Below are 23,026 nucleotides of genomic sequence, written 5' to 3'. Positions count from 1 at the left end.
GGTTCTTGCAGAAGCTCAAACGTGCTGCGTAACACGAGAATGAACCTCATTGGTTCTTGCAGAAGCTCAAACGTGCTGCGTAACACGAGAATGAACCTCATTGGTTCTTGCAGAAGCTCAAACGTGCTGCATAACACGAGAATGAACCTCATTGGTTCTTGCAGAAGCTCAAACGTGCTGCGTAACACGAGAATGAACCTCATTGGTTCTTGCTGAAGCTCAAACGTGCTGCGTAACACGAGAATGAACCTCATTGGTTCTTACTGAAGCTCAAACGTGCTGCGTAACACGAGAATGAACCTCATTGGTTCTTGCAGAAGCTCAAACGTGCTGCGTAACACGATAATGAACCTCATTGGTTCTTACTGAAGCTCAAACGTGCTGCGTAACACGATAATGAACCTCATTGGTTCTTACTGAAGCTCAAACGTGCTGCGTAACACGAGAATGAACCTCATTGGTTCTTGCTGAAGCTCAAACGTGCTGCCTAACACCAGAATGAACCTCATTGGTTCTTGCTGAAGCTCAAACGTGCTGCGTAACACCAGAATGAACCTCATTGGTTCTTGCTGAAGCTCAAACGTGCTGCGTAACACCAGAATGAACCTCATTGGTCCTTGCTGAAACTCAAACGTGCTGCGTAACACGAGAATGAACCTCATTGGTTCTTGCTGAAACTCAAACGTGCTGCGTAACACGAGAATGAACCTCATTGGTCCTTGCTGAAACTCAAACGTGCTGCGTAACACCAGAATGAACCTCATTGGTTCTTGCTGAAGCTCAAACGTGCTGCGTAACACGAGAATGAACCTCATTGGTTCTTACTGAAGCTCAAACGTGCTGCGTAACACGAGAATGAACCTCATTGGTTCTTGTGGAAGCTCAAACGTGCTGCGTAACACGAGAATGAACCTCATTGGTTCTTACTGAAGCTCAAACGTGCTGCGTAACACCAGAATGAACCTCATTGGTTCTTGCTGAAGCTCAAACGTGCTGCGTAACACGAGAATGAACCTCATTGGTTCTCTCTGAATCTCAAACGTGCTGCGTAACACCAGAATGAACCTCATTGGTTCTTGCTGAAGCTCAAACGTGCTGCGTAACACCAGAATGAACCTCATTGGTTCTCTCTGAATCTCAAACGTGCTGCGTAACACCAGAATGAACCTCATTGGTTCTTGCTGAAGCTCAAACATGCTGCGTAACACCAGAATGAACCTCATTGGTTCTTGCTGAAGCTCAAACGTGCTGCGTAACACCAGAATGAACCTCATTGGTTCTTGCTGAAGCTCAAACGTGCTGCGTAACACCAGAATGAACCTCATTGGTTCTTACAGAAGCTCAAACGTGCTGCGTAACACCATAATGAACCTCATTGTTCTCGCTTATCAAGAAAACATGCTTGAGCTTCCGTTTAGCACAACTGATGTGAGTTGATGAATGTTTAAATGTGAATAAAAGCATAAATTCAATCTGTTCATCATATAAAGCGATCGTATCTCTTCAGAAAATTACTAAACCTCTCTATTCATATGGATTAGTTTTACGATCTCTTTAGCTGTCTCGGAGCTGTCAATGGAGGGACAGAAAGGTCTCCGATTTCTTCAAAAAGATCTTCATTTGTGTTCTGAAGATGAACGAAAGTCTTACGGTTTGGAACGTGTTGTGGAAATAATTCTATTCGAAAAGTGAGGAGGAAGGAGACAAATACAAAAACCTTTGAAAGGTCAAAGTATCAAGATCTTTTATTTCTTGCAAGAAATTGGCAGTTCACATACAGAGAATGTCTGTCATGAGAAGAGCAAAGCTACTTCCAGTTGGCATCATTATATACCCTTAACACATCCTGGGTCCGTTGCATCCAGTCTTGTTTACCTTAAAAGGAAACATCTTGGTTCAAGACCCCCCCTGTCTCACATAAATTTATCTAGACAGCACAATACCTACGTCTGCAAAAGTTCCTGTTTTTAAGCTACTTGGTTTTCACACATTCTGCCTATCGCTATTTTGATCGAAGCTGCTCAAATCTACGCACATGCTTTTCACACTTCAAGTACAATAGGTCACTTGAAGTGCACATTGTCTCTTTGTTACTTAGTCTTCTAACCCAGAACATTTTGTTCCCGCAAGCTTGTCTTCACTTATGCATTTCTAAAAACTTGGTTACATATCTTCAATAATGTATTTTTAGCTTATATGATTATATTTCTTTAACTCCTTCACGAGTACAAATACATGTTCAATGTTAAATGTCTTATGTCAAAACCAGTGATACACATCTAAGAGTAAAAGAACACATCTATAAGTGTTAAATGTTAATACAAGTGATACACATGAGTAAAAGGTTCACATCTATAAGTAAAGAACACATCTAAGTAAAATGAACACTTCTAATAGTAAAAACACATCTAAGAGTCAAACACATGTCTAAATGTAAAATTTCCCTTACAATCCACCCCATGTTCATTTTCAAAGAACATACACACTAAATTTGACATTTACTTCTCCATAATCATAGTAATTTACATCAAGTAAATTTTTCCCATGGCTACTTCATTTCTTAGTCAAACGCATGTTCGCTCTCATTCTCATATTCTTCAGTCTCGGGCACTGTGGCATCCGCCTCAGGTTCCCTACGTATCATTGTGACGTACTCTCCTGTAGTTATTCTAACCATCGTGGTAGACACTGTTCTAGCAGTGATTGTAGAGATACAATTTATCAAACATGGGATCATCAAAATCAAAATCAAACATGCTATCGGCATAACAGTACTTATTACCCATTTAGTCCACCCCTGGAGGCCAGAAAACCAAGCATCCAGAGAAGATGACATTTCTGGTGGAGTGGCCACAGCCAGTTTCATGTGCTCTATTATGTCTGTTACATTTTGATAGACGTCAGGCAGATTGAAGCAACAGGAAGTCCCTAACATTTTGCACACGCCCCCTCGCTCTGACGTGAGGATGTCGAGCACGATACGATGTTGTACGACTGCCTGTCTGACGCCTCTAAGTTCATAATTCAGTTGTCCTAAAGCATCTTCAGTTTCGTTAGCTAAGCGTAATACCTGCCAGGCTAAGCCATTTATTTTTAACAAGCTGGCAGCAGTACCTGCCCCACCAAGGAAAGACCATCCGGTCATCGATATTCTACTTGTCCAAGGATTCCAAAGTTTGGTACCTTGAAACATTATCGGTATCTTTTCATCAGCTAAGCTTCTCTTTGATCTCATAGAAGTTTGCTTATAGTCGTCATTTTCTTTATTTACATAAACGTCCGTTCCTATATCTAAAAGTCCTGGATAACAGCACCCCATCCAGTTCTTAGGAAGGGAATGGAAAGCAGTTTGACCGCAGACCCATACTGTTCCAGCTGTAGTTTCTCTTAGATCATCGTCGTTACCTGGACACGCAATAAACACACCATCTGATGTTATACATTTGTTATTATGCATTGTTATCGTAGTTTTGCAATGGGATGTACCTGTCATTACTGCCCCTCTTTGGAACTCTAATTTGCATAAACATACGTCGCCTAATTGCGGTTTTACTGCCCATACATTGTCAAAGTCTTTGGTGCTGTGTTCTGATGGATTCTGACACGCAACCCCCTTTCGAGACATTGATTTGTTTTCGTCAGTGTTTACTCCATTCAGTAATTTCCACATAGCACACGGAATTAATCCTTTTAATTCTCCTAGATTAGTTGATCTTAACGGATGAACCCTCCAGGTCCTATCCATTCTCAGACACCACCAACATGATTGATTAATTTCCAAAGCTTGTCGTTGAAGTAAACTTAACATACATGCTCTATTGCCCCCACATTGTATTCTGCTATGTGCAATAGTCGTGTCTTCATGATGCAAATTAAACTGTCTTTCTAATTCAGCATCTTCTTCTTCAGGTATGCTAGAATGAGTTATCAGTTCAGACAAGCTATGGGTTTCCGTTGGTGGATCTACCATTGTAATGTCTATTGGAACATAAGTGTCAGTACCTGCTGTCCACCATGCACAGAAAAATTTTCCTTCCCACTGAGCTGCACCATCATTTCCTGTTGACAGAGTGACTTTCAATTTAATTTTACGGTTTTCAGTGATTTCTTCGAATTCAATAAGACCTGAAATCATCTTTCTGATTTGACTATTAGGTGATTTATAGTCTGCTCTCGTCATTAAACCATCAAGCATAGCATCTTTATTACCCCCGTATACATCTAGCCATTCACATGGTTCTTTACAAAAATACATGGCTTTGCCCCATTTGCTCAAGCTGGTGGGATTATACCCAGGTCCTGCTGCTGAAATAGGATCACATATTATAATCAGTTTACTTTCTTTCCCCTTTGTCATTTGTACCTGTATACTACCATCCTGTGCTAGACCCATGGTCAGACTAGTTAAGAGGATAAGATTTAGTAGCATATTCCCACAATTTACAACCTTGCCAGGCAAGAAAATGTTGTTGTGAAAAAGATATGAGTCCCTTTTCTCTATCTATTGTTGGTCTCAGGGCAGGTCTGGTGGCTATTAATAGACAAGTCACTCCAATGCCCTCACCATCAAAACTCCACAAAGTTCTTGACTCAGTTCTAATGATTCCTAGAATGGCTGAATCGTCTTCAATTAAAGATTCGTCCTCCCTCCAGAGATGATAGTGTTTGAATTGGAAACTTACAGGATGACAAGCCGCACCCTTTAGTTTGTAACCTGTTAGGTACTCGTTGGCTGTATATGGAATTCTTCTTCCGTTGCAGCTACCGCATGAGCTGATGCCTGGGATTCGTCCTCCGTTGCAGCTACCGCATGAGCTGATACCTGGGATTCTTCTTCCGCTGCAGCTACCGCAGGAGCTGGCACTTTCCGACAGTGCGTCCCGTGAATCCACGGAGCCCTCTCCTCGACTTTCACTGCAGTGTGAGTTGTCAGCAAAACTTGAAATGGTCCCTGCCACCGTTTTGCTCTCCAGTGTTTCCGCCTCAGATCCTTTATCAGCACGAAATCACCTGGTCTGATGCTGTGCAGGGCTGTCTCAGCCGGTTCTGGAGCCGCTGCCTGTACCTGTTTTGAGATATCACAGAACACCTTATCCAGTTCAACACAATATTGCAACATGTCATGTTCACAAAGAGTGGTGTCAGGCAGTGGTCTAGGTTTGTGTGGTTCCCAGCCCATGTGAGGTGGACGAGCAAACAGAATCTCGAATGGTGAGAGTTGTGCTCGCCCCCTCTTTCTCATTCTCATATAAGTCAAAGCAATGGGCAGAGCCTTAGGCCATGAGAGCCCTGTCTCATCGCAAATTTTTACCAGCTTGTTTTTCAGAACCTGGTTCTGTCTCTCTACCGCTCCAGCTGATTCTGGATGATAGGAACAAAAGTGTTTCCAGGGTGTACCCAGAAACGCTTCAACTGCTGAAATTGCACTGTTCACAAAATGCGAGCCATTATCACTTGATAATCTCTCAGGAATTCCCCATCGTGGGATTATCTCCTGTAGGAGTAATTTTGCCATCCCTTGTGCATCTGCTTTTGATGTTGGTAAAACTTCAACCCATCCTGAAAAAAGATCTACAGCAACTATGCAGTATTTCTTCTTATCTGATTGTGTCAACTCAATATAATCAAGCATTACATGTGAGAATGGTCTTGGCGGCCTGGGATGCCCCGCCTGTCTCATTGCCTGACCCCTGGCCACATTGTTCGTTCCGCAAATCAGACACCTGCTGCAAAAATCTGCTGCCACTGTGGAAAAACCTTTGGTAAACCAGTTATTTTTCATAATGGAAAACATTCCTGTCTTGGAAGCGTGGTCCAAACCGTGTGTCAGTTTCGCATATGCCTGAAAGAAATGAGAAGGTAAACATGGTTTTTCATTGGGGCCCCACCACTGATTATTTTTATACACACAGCCTGCATCTCTCCATTTTCTCTTGTCATCAGCAGATGCATGCTGCTGCATAGCTTCTATGTCCCCTAGTTCCTCATCCAGCCGTGCTGCTGTGGTTATCTGAACAGGAAGCAGAGCCGCAGCCTTTGCAGCTAAATCAGCTTGTCTGTTTCCTTTAGAAACATCATCACTGCCTGAAGTATGGGCCAGACATTTGCACACTGCCACTTCTTTTGGTAACATCAAAGCATCCAATAATTGACCCACTAGCTGGTGATTCAATATTGGCTTACCATCCGCTTTCAAAAACTTTCGATGTCTCCACAACGAGCCAAAGTCATGTACAACACCAAAAGCATACCTTGAGTCAGTGTAAATTGTAACACGTTGGCCACTTGCCAATTTGCATGCTGCAGTCAGAGCAACCAATTCAGCAGCTTGTGCAGAAAAATGTGATGGCAGTGGTTGTTGTTCCAGAACCTCAGTTAATGAAACAACTGCATAACCTGCTCTGTTCTTGCCAAAAGCATCTTTGCTGGATGATCCATCCACAAAAAGAATCATATCACTGTTGGGTAAAGCCTCGTCTGTCAAGTCTGGTCTTGGACTACATATCTGTTCCAAAGCTGAAACACAACAGTGTGGTTCTCCGTCTTCCTCTGTGGGGAGCAGATTTGCGGGATTCAAAACATTACATCGTTTTACAGTAATGTTAGGCATTTCTAGCAGCACAAAATTATATCTCAGCCAGCGAGCTGCAGATAAGTGAGAAGTCTTTTGTTCTAACAAAATCAGAGACACAGCATGTGGTACAAGCAGTGTTAAATCACTGAAACCCACAAAATCTCTGGAAGCCATCACAGCTCTCTCCGCTGCCGCCACAGCTCTCAGACAAGCAGGAAGTCCCCTTGCAACTGCGTCTAACCTGGTGGAAAAGTACGCTACAGGTCTCTGTCTCCCAGCATGTTCTTGTAACAAGACAGAAGACATATAACCATCTTTTTCAGCTACTGTCTGCGTAAACTTTTTCTCTGGATTCGGAATTCCGAGGGTAGGAGAACTCTGCAAAGCTTGTTTCATTTCGCAAAAAGCCCTTTCTGCCTCTTCGGTCCATGTCAGTTTGTCAGAGGCTGCCATCTCCTGCCCGTATATTAATGCTGACAGAGGCCCTTCCTTTTCACTGTAGCTAGGAATGAATGTTCTGCAATACGAAGTCATTCCCAAAAACGACATCATTTGCTTTTTCGTGATCGGTTTAGGAATGTTTTGTATTGCAGTGACCCTTTTGTCAGATAATGACTTCCCATTTGCTGTCAACACGTGACCTAAAAAGGTAACTTTGGATTGATTTATAGCTACTTTACTTGGGTTGACCTTGTGGCCCCGTTCTGCCAAGTAGGTTAACAATGTGATTGTAGCCTGCTTACAGACCTGTTCGTTTGGACAGCAAAGTAACAAGTCATCAACATACTGCAACAGAGCCACGCCAGGTGGAAGTATCAAATCTTCTAAACTGCGTTTTAAAGCTTCGTTGAATATTGTTGGACTTTCACAAAAACCCTGACACAATCGTGTAAAGGTGTATGCTTTACCATTGAAATTAAAAGCAAACCAAAATTGTGAGTCAGGATGCACTGGAACGCTGAAAAAAGCATTCGAAATGTCAACAAGTGTGTAACACTTAGTGTCAGCCGGAATTTGAGCGAGGATCGTATAAGCGTTCGGTACGTTTGGAGCGCGAGCCTCCACGGCGTCATTAACCGCTTTAAGATCCTGGACAAATCTATATTCAACAGCTTGATTTGCGTCCCTAATTTTCTTTACCGGAAAAATGGGAGTACGGACAGGTGAGTCCGGACACTCAACAATGACCCCTTTTTCCAACAAAGAATTAAACACTGGCGTAATGCCTTCAATCGCTTCCTTTTTCAATGGATACTGCATTTTCTTTGGTCTGTAATCAGATTTAGGTTTGATTCGAACAGGCTCACAACCTGCAATCAGACCCACATCATACTTATCTTTAGCCCACAGACAACTCGGAACTCCCTCCAACCCCTCAGGGATGATAGGGAGATGCAATAAAGTCAGACCGTCAAAGTTCACTTCCTCCTCCAAGACTGTGACTGATCTCAAACCTCTCAATGTTTTATGACATGGTTGTTTAAACCATCCGGTACTTTCACTTTGGCAGATCATTCTTTGTTGATCTATTATGACCCAGTCGGTCAGTTCATGGCACTTGGTCATGAAGGGACCTGCGTCACGCCATTCAGCCTTCACTGGTTTAGCCAGTGAGATATGAGGCTGTGCATCTTCCACGTCATAAAACATTGCCTGTTTGTCAGTCAGTTTCACCCCCAAAACACACCAGTGGTTTGTCCAATACAAGTAATCTGTCTTTATATTTTCCACCTCAACATTAAACCAACGCTGCTCAAATTCATCATCAGGTTCAATGCTGACATGTGAAGTACAGTGCAGATCTGAGTCATTCATAAAATCAGATGATGACAACACTCTGTCATGAGCCTTTGTGGTCAGACACGTGTTAGAAACTTGCCATTCATAAACAAACATATGGGTTTCCTCTGCTTCTAAATGCAGCATTCTCATGTCAGCCTGAAGCCCCTTAGCAGTACAGTGAACAGAAATACCCAGTTTGCACATTAAATCTCTTCCCATCAGATTAACTGGACATGACTGAGAAATCAGGAAACGGTGCTTGAATTTTCTCTCATTAATTGAACACTCAAACGGCGTTGAGAATGGTTCAACAACCACATGACCAGTAGCACTTCTAGAAGAAGTCATTTTCCCAGAATATGAAATAGGTTGTGTTAATTCTGTTTCTTGAATAATGGAGTTACTCGCGCCTGTATCTAACAAAAATAATAATGTTTTGTCCAAAACATTTACTTCTATCAAAGGTAAGGAATCTTTAGCCCTATAGAAAACATTAGCAAGCACTTCTTCTTTGCAGAGAGCAGAGTCAGAAACGAAAGGAGAATGATACTTATCTGATGGAGAGTCAGGAAACCCGTTGCTCGCACCCCCCTCCTCTCAGTCTGCCTGCCCCGTGTTGAACGCCGCTTGCGGGCAAGTGTCACGCCAATGTCCCTTTTGTCCGCAGATAAAGCAAGTGTCCCGATCTGGACGCTGCTGGTTTTGTGTAAAATGTCTATCTTTTCCACGACCTCGTCCTCTGCCTTTTCCCCCACTACTACTTTGGTTGCGTAGATAGTGGTTTTGCTTGAGATTGTTGTTATGCAGCGCTATCAGAGCTAGAGTAAGATCTTTGTCTTGTTTGGTGATTTTGGCTGTTTTCTGCTTCTTGATGATTGTTTCGTGATGTTTTGCATGTCGTCTGATTTCAACTGTGGAGGCCAGTTGCCATCCAACACAGCTTCTTTCAATTTCTTTTGAAATTTCTCTGTCCATTCCATCCATGAACAAAGTTCTCAAATAGTCATCATAAGGATCAGACCCCATAGCTTCTGCATTCTGGCCTGTTGGTGGTGGTCTTTTTTCGATACCACCATGGCGATCAAAGCACTCTTTCAGCCGAAGAAAATATGCTTCAGTGGTTTCATCTTTCCCTTGAATGCATTGACGAACTTGGTTAATGTCCATCGTGCGTGGAAATACTTTCTGTAAAGCGTTGATGATTCCCTCGACTTTAATTTTATAGTCACCGTTTGTCTGATGGTTGTAGTCGACATGTATCATTCGGGCATCTTCTGGCCAGTGCTCAGACATTTTAGCCATCTGCACTGCTCCATATCTCAAAATCAGTAGTCTCCACAGTTCACCGAGAGTCGGTCTGAATTCTCTGCAGAAAAGAGCTAAATCAGCCCCCAGTTTTGCCCCACCTGCTTCGATGTTTGGCAGGTGTTCAGAAGCTTGCTTCAGTTCCTCTTGGGTCCATGGTCGCATCACCAGAACCGATCCATTTGGTCCCGCCACTTCGAGCATCGGTGCCTGAAAATTCTGGAGACTTTCGTCGTCATCGTCGCTTTCACTCTTTATCTCTGTCTCTGAATCATCAGTCTGATAACGTTGGTTTCGCAGGGTCTGTTGCCGCCCCATTTGCCGTCTTAACGTGGCTCTGGTCAAATCTTGATCAGCTTTTCTTTTTTGCTGCCTTCGTGAGTGCAAAGTCAATTTTCTCATGTTTGTGCTTAGCAGGTCTTCTAAGTCTTTGTTGCATTTCTGCTGCTTGGCTTCTCTGAACAGTGCACCAGAGCGCGTTGTCGATGCGTCACTTCTTCCTTCCTCTGTTGGAGTGTATTCGGGCGGCGGTGCAGTTGGTGCGCTGGCTTGCACCTCTCCCGCAACTTGAGCAACATCCCCCGGGGCAGGAAAGAGAGCAGGTGGTGGATGTCGAGCCGGATATCCCTCGTCCTCCACCGTCATTCTCGCGTAGTGACCGAAAAAGGGAGAAGAAGAGTCAGCAATAGCACTACAGTCATTTTTAAGATTCAATAGTGCTTTCTTTGAAGCCTCCTGTCTTTCCTCATCAGAGTACAATGGTGCGATAGCCCGACAGACTTGTTTTTGTTGTCTGCGTGTTGCTTCATCCAACCATTTTACTATGATTTCACCACATTTATCATATTGCTCTTTGTCCTTCTTTTTTACAATATGAGTCGCCCAATTTATTTTGGTTTGAGTCAAATGTGACACACTTAAACCCCCGTTAAACCCATATTGACTTATCAAAAACGGCACAAAAGCATGATACCAGGTTCCCATTATTTTATCCATTGCTTTATATGAGCCCTTAGAGAAATTAACCTGTTCCTCCACGCTTTTCGAATTTTCATTACCCATTGGGTTTATCTACAGTATTTATATTTGCGTATTTGAATCTTTTCTCTCACGTGGTCACCACGTTACTTTATTTACTGTGTTAATTCTTCCCCCCAGCGTGGCCACCACGCCTGCCTAAATTCGTCAATTTAGGACTTTCAAAATGCCCACACCCGTCGATGTTAGGTCTTTTTCCCAAACAAGTGCTTTCTTAAAATGTCCGAAAATTACTATCAGGCTTATTTCGAACAGCCCCTTGTTTGGACGCTTGAGAAACCCTCTTTCTCAAACTCTGGCCCTTCTGGGAAAACAATTAACACCTGGCATTTGAGACTATTACTTTCAGGCTTATTCTCAAATCCTTTTGGAAGTTACTTTCAAGCTTATTCCAAAACTCCTGACCCTTTTAGGAAAAATATTCAATACGCAAATAATTTTCTTATATCTTATTTACCACGTAAATAATTTTCTCTCACCGTCTTTTGATGACCTCGTGAGTTCAGTTCTGGGAGTACGTTCACCTCCGTTCGTCGTGATGAGTAGAACAATTCTCTCTCCTTAAACTTGAGGATTTTGAGCCGCAGAGCTGGTCTCTCGGGATGATCAATTCAATTGTCCCTCTATCACGGCGATCGGTTGGTTCACGGTTATCCCATCCTCGTCGCCATTTGTTGTGGAAATAATTCTATTCGAAAAGTGAGGAGGAAGGAGACAAATACAAAAACCTTTGAAAGGTCAAAGTATCAAGATCTTTTATTTCTTGCAAGAAATTGGCAGTTCACATACAGAGAATGTCTGTCATGAGAAGAGCAAAGCTACTTCCAGTTGGCATCATTATATACCCTTAACACATCCTGGGTCCGTTGCATCCAGTCTTGTTTACCTTAAAAGGAAACATCTTGGTTCAAGACCCCCCCTGTCTCACATAAATTTATCTAGACAGCACAATACCTACGTCTGCAAAAGTTCCTGTTTTTAAGCTACTTGGTTTTCACACATTCTGCCTATCGCTATTTTGATCGAAGCTGCTCAAATCTACGCACATGCTTTTCACACTTCAAGTACAATAGGTCACTTGAAGTGCACATTGTCTCTTTGTTACTTAGTCTTCTAACCCAGAACATTTTGTTCCCGCAAGCTTGTCTTCACTTATGCATTTCTAAAAACTTGGTTACATATCTTCAATAATGTATTTTTAGCTTATATGATTATATTTCTTTAACTCCTTCACGAGTACAAATACATGTTCAATGTTAAATGTCTTATGTCAAAACCAGTGATACACATCTAAGAGTAAAAGAACACATCTATAAGTGTTAAATGTTAATACAAGTGATACACATGAGTAAAAGGTTCACATCTATAAGTAAAGAACACATCTAAGTAAAATGAACACTTCTAATAGTAAAAACACATCTAAGAGTCAAACACATGTCTAAATGTAAAATTTCCCTTACAAACGACATGAGGGTGAGTAATTATTGACTGAATTTTCATTTTTGGGTGAACTATCCCTTTAATACCACATTCCTCTGACTAGCAATACAGAATACAGCTGTGATGTAAATTAAAGCGGTTTGTAAAAAAAAGAAAAGGGACAAGCCTGTCAGTATGTCTATAGCTCAAACTTCCTGTTTTAAAATGCGTCACCAAAAAGAAGAAAATTGTGTCAAGTCAATTCATGGGGTTTTTACATTAGTAGTCTACTTTTGGTTCTCTTTGCTGTCCTAATTTTTCCTAAAAATAAAAACAAATCCTCAGACTCTTATTCACCCATGCACACACACACATTTGTTATTTTATCATGGTGAGGACTTCCCATTGACTATGTTAAGCTAATTGTAGTAGCTATACCTCAACCCTACCTCAACAGGTGTGTCCTTTAATTTTGTAAATAAGATGTTATTTAGTTATTTTATTTAGATGGTTTCATGAAATCATCATTTAGGCACTATACAGATAGCAGAACCTTTACCTATTCCTTATGGTTAGACATAAGCTACAAAATAATAGTCAAGGTGAACAAAATGGGGTCCTATACCTTTCATTCCATTTTCTCTTTTTACTCGTGTAATCATTCTTTAACCACAGGGCAGTTGCTCTCACTGATTTTAGTCATTGATTTAAAGTCAGTTAATTTAAGCTGTTTTTGTGTTTTAAGGCCCTTTAGAATCTTTTTTTTTTTTTGTAATAGAGGCACTTTTCCTGCGGGTTGCAGACATACTAAATGGCTTCCCTGTGACGTGCCATGCTAGTACTGCTTTAATGCACCTTCATTTTTCTGTGGTTACACTTTATATGACACCAGTCAACCAATAGGAAACTTGCGTTGCTATTTTGAGTCACGCCTCTCCAGTTTTATGAAGACCTCTATTTTCTTTGGCATCTGGCGGGCAGCTTTTAAAGTTTCATCTTGTAAGAATGAAAAACCTTCTTGTGCCATGACCAGCTCACACCATGCTTGGGTTAAAAACATCCAAACTGCAGATTCCATCAGCAGTAATTATCAGGAGTCTTTCGGATATTTCTGTAAACAGTTTGCGTGGTTTATGTGGCCCTGGAAAATATGTTAGGCAATCAGATTCCCTCTCAGAATCTCCCTCTGAGATTCATGTCGAAGCTTTGTTTAGCTGCATGATTATTGTTTACAATGGCTGTAAAATACACAGCTGCGAACGAAACTCCTGAATTCACACCTCATCAAGCACAAGCACGGTTTGCGTGACTAAAGAGGACTAATTGTTTTCTTTAGTGGGCGCAACTGCAGTGATTGATATCACCCACCAGAGGGGGGAGAGTCAAGAAAACCTCAACGATCCTAGGAAATAATGCCTCGGGATCATTCTCAAAAGGATTATATCACACATGCCGCACATGACAGATATTCCCGCTCATTGCCTGTCTAACTTTCCTCAGGCGGTGCCATGTCGTGCAGCCAGACCCACTCGGCATACATCAACCTCCACATCCTGCCAACAGAATAAACTCTGCAAGTAATGCGCTTGTAATGTAGCATGTCAGACTCCATGAGCAATGTTGTCTGTCAACAACTTCTGTTTGTATTATCACGGCAGCGCTCAGCAAAAGACCTTATTTACAGTCTCGTCATCTTCTGGTTACTTGTCTATTATCACTCGCACTGATGTCTCCTGTTTATTCAGTCAGTGTATTTGGGTTATAATAACAGTACCGAATACAAACAAATATTCCAGGAATCAACGGCCCTTGTTCCTTGAGAGCGGCCCTCGACGTCACAGTTTTCGAACGTATGCGTTTGAAGTGGGTCAGTCAAGGACAGGTCTGCATGACTGCCAGAAGGGATACAAAATACATTATGCTCCAGTCCCTCAGGGTAGAACTGGCAGTTGTGGTGTTTGGACCTGGAATAAGCCCAACTGGTAACAACAGTGAAGCGTGTGAGTGTGTATGCTAGGCCAGAGAAAGGAGGACAGCTGCAGTGTAGGAGTGGGGACACAACCCCACATAGCTCCAGCGTTCACCGTCTGACCCCAGTCTGGTGGGAAACTGTATCTATGTGTGTGCAATGGGGAACACAATGGGGTACTTGTTGGCCCATGTGTATGAATTGTATGTTATTCCGAACAGTGTGTGCTCTACTTTGGGAATTCCACCTACATTTCTTTCAGTTTGGACTTTGGATGCTCTTTCTTGTCCTGGTGTGACTCCCCAAGAATTTGACCCACAAAATGCTGGAAGAAACATCATAGCCTCACATGCGCCAGCAGTTTGTGTTTCAATAATATTGAACAGAACGTGATGGTTGGGGTAAATGATTTTGGCAGCTTTGATGTTTTCTTGGATCAAATTTTTTTGTTGGGCTTGGAACTACAGTCCTATCAAAGAAACATAGTTGTATATGAGCTTTGAGATTGTATAGCAATGATGTATGTTTCTGTTAGTCAGTGTTATTCTGACATTATTTTCAAAGTTTTTTTGTTTAATTGCCAAATTTCTGTTGTATAACTACACTACCCATAATCCCAAGAGATCCGACTTTAATCCACCAATCAGAGAAGTTCATGTTACTATGAAAACTAGAAACACGTCATAACAGCTCAGCAGTGACCTTCCACTCCCATGCAATAGTGTGAATGGCAGTCTTTCTATACTCTTAAGCAACATATTTCTATCAGAATAATTTTGCAATAAACTTTTTTACTTTTTACTTTATAATCAACGAGTACAAATCAGTAGTTTAATATGAATGTTTGGACATTCAAGACAAAATTTCTTGCTGAAGTGAAAAAGTTGGAAATTCTTAGAGGGTGGACTGAGATTTTGGATTATATGAATGTTCAGTAGACCAGCTGGACATTTTTGGCGCTTGTTGTTGCCAGGATTGTGAACTAAAAGACGTGAGTGGGAGGCAAAGTCGTGTGCTGATTGAAAATTTAAAAAGGAGGAAGGGAGGAAGAAAATTTAACAGGGAGGACTTCTCTACACACTATAGTTTAATAATTTGGCAAAAAAAAAACATACTGTGATTATTTTGACATATTGTGATTTGAACTGCTCTAAGATAAACTGTTTTTTTTTTTGTTTTGTTTTTATAATAATAGGTTTTAAATGTTCCTCAGTCCATGTCTTGTGAAATACTGGTGTATTTTTCTCCTTTTGTGATCTTGTGTCATATTATTAGATTTGTATAATAACTTGTTAGAAATTGTTAGAATTTTGTATTATGATCTTAAGCGCAAATCTTGAGTGTAAATTTTGTGGTAAAATAATCCTATGTGGACTTATCATGAACTGTTTTTTTTTTGTACTTTTTTTCTGCCTTACTACACAAAATGTATCTCTCCTTGACCTTTTCTTTCACACACACACATTCATTCAGTACTGTGACTCGATGTCTCTCACTCCTACTCTGCGTAGTGTCATTTAAATGAGTCACTGAAGAGCATTATGTTCACTGTGAGTTCTACCCAGCAGTCACCTGGCAAATGGCAGGCCGTTCATGAGGAGAGGAGACAGTTTGTTCTATCAGTGAGAGCATGTTTGTGAGAGGATGGTCACAACCAGAAGGGGCTGGAATGTCCTCTGTTCAAACATGCTGTATTTTCCAACAGTCACGAGAACTGAATCTCTCTCTTTATCTATTTTGCTTCAACCCATTCTCTCTTTTCAATTCCATGCCTGTGGTCTGAAAAGACTAGTCAGGTACAGTGATGAATAGAGTGACGTGAAAGGGGGGAAAATGGAAGTAGTTAGAACGGATGGAAGGCTGTGTTATTTTCTTTTTAGGAAACAGTGCCGCACCCAGGCCTTTTCACGTATGTCTCGCGTACCCCTTGATTAATGTTGAAATGTTTTTCCTGTCAAATGGGTGTTGGAAGCATTGAAATATGATTTTTGTTTCTCTAACAAGTTTTTTTTAGTTTTTTCATACCTAGTAGTGAAGGAGTAATGGATGATTCTTTGTGAGGAGCAGCCCACTGAGTCAGTTTTTAGGAATAATTCCCCTGAAAATAAAAAAATCTTACATTATTTATTCACTTTTTGTGAAAGTGAAAGACAGCATTATGCACTGATAATCTCCACCTGTTAAATTAAATATTGTGCCTACGATACAGGTTGGATGTCAGTTTAATCAAAAATAATGACAAAACCTTAAGTTTTGGGTGAACTATCCCTTTAAGAGAAGCTAAGCAGTGTAGTCATTAATCCCTTTCCCTAGTCGTAATATCTACCTATTTGCTTCAAAAATTGAAACTAGTTTGTTTTGAAACTAGTTGCAACCTGGTTTGCATCCCATTTCTGAATGTTACATCTAAATCTTTCATGTTTTCTATATGTCCCTCCCTTTCAGCCGTCATCCCACTGACTGACTCTGAGCACAAGCTGCTAGCGCTGCACTTCGCGGTGGACCCTGGAAGGGACTGGGAGTGGGGGAGGGATGACAATGACAATGCTAAGCTGGCAAAGTAAGACCCCACTTTTTCTCTCTCTCATCCTCCATCCACCACTATAGCAAGTTTAGCTAAATTAAATTAAGAACTTGTGAGCATGCTCTAGCTTGAATGAGAGGTAATTGAGACAAAGGTCAGGTAGGGCCAAATGAGGGCATCTATCTATATGTTATCTTTACCATATGAGGGATTTAAAAGGGTTAAATCTGTCCAGAATGGCACCAGGCCAAATTATTCTCACAGAGGTTGATCTGAACTTGAATGACTCATCTTAAAGCCTCATTCAACAATTAAAGCCTGTGCATGTTCCAAACTTTTATCAGTTGCATATTCTTGCATTTTGTCTTATGGTTGAAAAGATTTATGCAGGATCTTTCCAGTGACTTTCCAGAGGTCAGCCAATTAAAGCATATAAATAAATTGCAGCAGCGCCACCCCAGCTATGATTTACAGAAGGAAGAACTGAGACACAAAACAAACATCTGCGATAAAGCAACTGTAATGAGTTGGCCCCCCACTCCATTGGCTCCATAATGGACTGATGAATACAAACTAATTGCTGTCATTCTCTGGAAACAAGATTTATGCACTGATTGAGTTCCTAGTTGCATGCCTCAAATGGTTTGTAATTTCTGCCATTCCTTCACTGGCACGTAAGAGATGACAAGAAATTACAGCGGGCCTCATTCGAGCTGATAAAAACCTTTTGTGCTACAAATCAGGTTTTTAGAAAAGATGTTTGACTATGTTCTCCTCTCACTCTAGTCTTATTCTATCACTGGAAGCTAAACTAAACCTTCTGCACAACTACATGAATGTAACATGGATTCGAATTCCTTCTGAAACAAGGGTAAGTGGTCATCCATTTATTAGTTGACAAAATTTCTCCTGGAGGCAGGGCCATGCACATATATTTTGAGGGGCATTTCGGCCAACCCCTGAAGTTCCAACCCTGCTCCAACACATTTGACTGTTTTTTTCACATATTCCTAAAGACCTTGGTTAGGTAGTTCAGGTTTGTTTGATTAGGGTTGGCACTAAAATCTACAGGATGGTAGCCCTCCAGGAAAAGTTTTGTAATATTTGACAACATTACTTTGCTAAAGGTAACCTCAGTTTTGAGTCCTTATGACCGATCTGTGTATTACAGGCTCCCTTGGCTCAGCCCGAGTCGCCAACTGCCTCTGCAGGTGAGGATGTACAGTCTCTGGCAGAATCCATGGACTCGGATCGGGAGTCTGTTTGCAGTAACTCCAACCTCAATAATGGAAAGTCAATGAAGGAGAAAGACAAGGACAAACAGCGAAAGGACAAAGACAAAACACGGGCAGACTCAGTGGCCAACAAACTGGGCAGCTTCAGCAAAACTCTGGGTATCAAACTTAAGAAGAATATGGGTGGACTTGGAGGACTTGTCCATGGCAAGATCAGCAAGTCCACCTCAACAAATGGTAGAACGGTAGAGAACGGAGAGCAGAAATCTAAGAAAAAGGACTCAAAAACACGAAAAGGGAGCAAAGAGGAGTCAGGCCAGTCAGCCAGCACATCCTCCTCAGAGAAGACAACCAGTCCCTCGCCTACAGACCGCGCTTCTGGTAGCTCACCTGTTGAGAGACCGCCAGGATCAGGCAAAATCTCGGGTGATCGGACACTGGACAACTGGAAGTACAGCACAGATGTCAAACTCAGCCTGAACATCCTTCGAGCAGCCATGCAGGGTGAGCGCAAATTCATCTTTGCTGGGTTGCTGCTCACCAGCCATCGACACCAATTTCATGAAGAGATGATCAGCTTCTACCTAAGCAGCGCCCAAGAACGCTTCAGTGCTGAGCAGGAACAGAAGAGAAAGGCTGAGGCTGAGAAGAAGCCTCAGACCAATGGGGTGGCGCTAAAGAAGCCTGAGCAGGAGAGTGTTTTCCAAAGGGAGCGTTCAGATAGCTCTCCACCTGAGAGTTGCTCACCGGTGTTGCACCCTAGCCATAATCTTTCCCAGGCTGTTAAGGTCCAAGAAAGGGGAAGCCCAAAGCTTGCTGCTTCTCCCATCCCGATACCCATCCCAGTCTCCATCCCAGGATCCTCCATGTCCCCTGTCCCTTTCTCCTCCCCTAGTAACGGTGCTAAGAGACCTGGACCAGTCCCTGTTTCAGCTCACTATAGCCATACACCACCTATCCAGAGGCACAGTGTCATCCACCTGAGGGATGTCAATGTGCAATCATCCAGCTATCAAGATGAGTCCTACAAGCCAATGATAGGCACTCTCAAAACTTGTGCCACCTACCCCCAGCAAAACCGCTCACTGTCCTCTCAGAGCTACAGCCCAGCCCGCATGTCTGGCATCCGTACTGTCAATGCCGTAGACATCCTACCATACAACATGCCTGGGGAACATAAATCCCACACTTATACCAACGGCTTCAACACTGGCGACATCCGGGACTGTCTGGAGTTCGCAGATGAGGAGCCGATGCCCCACGCCTGGCTGGGGCAGGACAAAACCAAAGGGCAGAGTGGTGTTTGCCCAATGTACTGTTTTCAGCAGAAACGCTGCAGGAGGGAGAACTGCACCTTCTATGGCCGACCCGAGACAGAGAACTTTTGCTCCTACTGTTATAGAGAGGAGCTGAAACGCAGGGAACGAGAGTTGAAGGTGCACCGACCTGGATAGCCCTGCAAACATGCACACATATATAGCCACCCCCCAATGTGTGTGAAAAGAACAGCAACACCACCACCTTTTTTGCACTTTGCAAGTGATACAAAGAACTGGCATAACATTTTCCTACTATATTTAAGATCGGCCTCCTTGTATTCTTGTTACTTTACTCTCAATAGTGAACAGACATTGCTTTACAATGACAGGAAGTGCAACCAGAATCAGTTTACAGCTTTGGCCAGAGATTGTGTTATTGTTTGTTCTATGTCCAATTGAATTCAGTCTTTTACTTGTTCTAGAGTAAAAGCTCTCGTCTGTGCATTTTGCTCAATCTGTGTTGTAAAAATCCTTGTACATGCAGAAAGAGATGTAAAAGCATATGTCAGTCTCTAATGGAGTTTCCCAAATCATAGAAAGGAAAACTCAGTTTAGAGGTCGTTATAATGCAATACTTCACAGCATAGCTCTTTGGAATCTTAATACTGAATAACATTGATTTTGCTGTGCATTGCAAATAATTACAAGGGAGGGAGGTCCACTGTTCAGCACTCTGATTTTTTTGAAAGCAATAAGTTTGTTAACAACCGCCACCCCTCCCCCCTTTTATCTATGCATTCATGACGTCAGCCATATTCTACTTTTCACCATATGATTCTAAGGGATATCGATATGATTGTAAAAGGTCTGCTGTACAAGGATTATTATGGTGGAAAATATTCAATATGTGTGCTCTCAAATTGATCTTGTGACTTTCCATCATGCACTATATTGTAATATAAAGCCTTTTCATAGGAGGGTTTGCATTCCATCATGATGATATCAAATGAAACCTCACTATTGTGTGCTACTTGACATCCGATACAGTAAGCATTTGACTTCCACTCACTGCTGTCTGTATTTGCAATATATAACAGTCATGCTAGCGAATGCTAAGTTACAAGAACCACCTTACCTGAGGATGTAAGTATGAAATGCAAACCCTAACAGTATATACTTCAGCAGTGGACTGAAGGTGGAAAGCTTATGAAACTGTGTATGTGTAAACTGTTTAATACCTGTTGGCACAGCTTGGCTACAAGCAACTGGCAACTGCTCATCAACATTCTGTAGCTAACTCATGCTAACACTGCCATGCTTGCCTCTCATGTGCCAAAAAGGTCCCTCACCTCCATTTAATTTGTCCTCAGGTATATTAGTCTTAACCACACAATTTTGATGATCATATACATAGAAGCAACTAAATCTATAAATGTAAAATTGGTTATTTAAAGGTTCAAATCTACCTCTGAAAAGCATTTTAGATTTTTGACTCGTATATTACACAGCAGCGTAAAATCATGTTCTGACAAGGCAATGTGGAATATATATATATATATAACTTCACTTTTCATGTCTACAATGGAAATGAAAAATGTGGTGACACAACAAATTCATAGCCAATCAGAACATGTTTTACGTTTAATAGACCAATTAGATTGCACTTTGGGTGGAGCTGCCCAGTTAAACCAAGCTATGGACAACATTTTCATATGTTGCTTGGTGCAGTAATATTTAGTTTGGACATAAGCTCATATTATTTTACTTTGTCAATTTGTAGGATACGTTGTTTAACCAAATCTCTACATGTAAAAACTGGACATTTAATGGTACAAGCCTACCTTTTTCTTTTCTTTAAAAAAAAAAATCATTTCAGATTTTGCTCACGGCAGTGCAAAAACAGTCACATACAACAACATGCTAAGCTACTGACTGACTAACTGGCTAACAAACATACAAATGTACCACAGCTCACAGTGCTAGTTCTCATTGTGTGCTAGAAAATCAGGATGTTACAGGTAGCTGCACCAATCAAGTTAACTAGCATGACTAGCGTGTTAGCCACTTTGTGTGCCTCTGCTAAGCAAAGGCCCCACCAAGTGCTTTTCTACTCAATGGACAAGATTATCATAAGAGCAGCGCTTGTTGTGTTTTGTTGTGTGGCAGTGTCCAGGTAACCAACTCCGTGTCTCTGTGAGTGTTTTGTCTTTCCTGGCCAAGGATGTCCACTGCTTTGTTCTCTTCCCACATTTCTACACCTTCACAATTATGTGTCTTTTGCCTCCCATCCTCCTGCTTTTCCTCTCCCTCCTTTATATTGGACAAGCTCATGGACTCTCACTGTCTTAGAATTGTAAAATATGATTTTGTATTCATTTGAGAGTTTTACACTACTTTAAATTATTAATTTGCACATTAGGTACCGATGTAAATAGCAGGAGAAAAAGAGACAAAATAAGATTAGTTGTTAACTATGGTGTCCGTGTGGTTCTTTTAATAGTTCTTGTGGAAGAAAGGTGTGTGCTTGAGTGCTAGCAGACTTGCGTGCCTGCATGTGTGTTTTTCCTCAACGTTCTGTAATTTGAGCAGCGCCCTAGGCTGTTGTTTCAGGCTACAGCGTACAACACCCATATTAGACTGTCTGCCTTCTCATAGGATTGAGCCTTGAAACTGGAATAAAATCCAGTATATCCACAGGTCTTGTGGTGGTCAGCTTCCACGACTTTGCTGTCAGTCGTGGAACATGGCATTAGCATGAAACAGCACCAAACAGCTGCCCCTCAGTTCACCTGTCTAACATCTGCCAGAAAAGCCTCGCCCTGACAGTGAACTCTCTGTTATGTTGTACGTTCATTTAAGATGAACATTTTTCGCATACTGTACATAGAAGGATTTTAATGGCCTGGGATTTAAAGCACAAATCAGGTCACTCTAAAGAACGGGAGGTAAATAGCTTAATAATTTGGGTCACCCCTAAAATTTTAATCATGCATATTTTAAGCCCCTTTACCTTTGAGACTCTGAGATATTATGAATTGCGAAATACACCGGTGGCTTATCTGTTATTGACAAATGTCATCTGCATCATGCGTGAGTGACTTTACAACTGTCTGAAATAAGATACTCTCAAGTTTTGCAAAAGTATCACAGACACACCCACACGTTTTACTGAGAGCTGATCTAATGGCACATGGAAGGGAAGATATAATTCTGCTGATGTAGAAGCTAGGTCACTTTGCCAAGAACTGAACTGTTCCAGCTGTCATAAAGATGTAAAAATGACTTTGCATTCAGCAAACCTGTTCACTGTAGTTTTATCAGTGGATTTCAAATTTAAAAAGAGGTACTTAGTATCAAGTAGTCGAGGTTTTTCATTTTGTTTATATACTTTTATGATGATAAAATAAACAATACAAATTTAAATTTAGTAATAATGGAAATCTCATTTATGTTTTATTTAAGCATTGTGGTCTTCATGTGGGTGGACTGTCAGGGGTTTTTTTTACCTTATAATCGTACAGAAGCACTGCACACAACTGTACAACTATACATTATCTCTGACATTCACATAAAAGTCAACCTTCGCCGGGACTTTTATTGACAGGAAATGGCCGAATCCGCCCTTTTGTCTGACAAAGCAGTCAGGAGAGTTAAGCCCTATTCGGGCGGGGGTTTGCACACCAATCTTGGCATGCTTTCATTTAGTTTCAAAATGGATGGTATCCGATGAAAAAATAACGTAGCCTATACAATCAATAAATAGAGCCAAATTGCAGAAACTGCGAAGACTGCCCATTTTAATATCAGTGTCAGGTACGAGTAAAATACTTGTCTAGATGTCTCTGCTCACGTATGTAGGTTTACTATAAACAGCCAAAACAGAATTGTAGCCTAACTCAAACATTGTTTAGAAAACTAGTC

At 41.5% G+C, this 23,026-nt stretch overlaps 1 protein-coding gene across 1 annotated transcript in view; it reads left to right on the top strand.

The window, feature by feature from the left end:
- The window catches only part of otud7a (OTU deubiquitinase 7A), a 67,100-nt gene extending 45,532 nt beyond the window's left edge, over positions 1 to 21,568 (top strand). Inside the window, exons 9-11 of the mRNA XM_081355824.1 lie at positions 16,533 to 16,647; positions 17,398 to 17,482; positions 17,783 to 21,568. Coding sequence (XP_081211950.1) covers positions 16,533 to 16,647; positions 17,398 to 17,482; positions 17,783 to 19,300 — 1,718 coding nt within the window. The 3' untranslated portion in view covers positions 19,301 to 21,568. The remainder of the gene's footprint in view (positions 1 to 16,532; positions 16,648 to 17,397; positions 17,483 to 17,782) is intronic.
- The last annotated feature ends 1,458 nt before the right edge of the window (positions 21,569 to 23,026 follow it).

Source organism: Scardinius erythrophthalmus (genome assembly GCF_964197995.2).
Source record: "Scardinius erythrophthalmus genome assembly, chromosome: 24".
Classification (NCBI taxonomy): Eukaryota; Metazoa; Chordata; class Actinopteri; order Cypriniformes; family Leuciscidae; genus Scardinius; species Scardinius erythrophthalmus.
The sequence above is the reverse complement of the archived record's forward strand: the minus strand, read 5'-3'. Positions and strand labels throughout refer to the sequence as shown.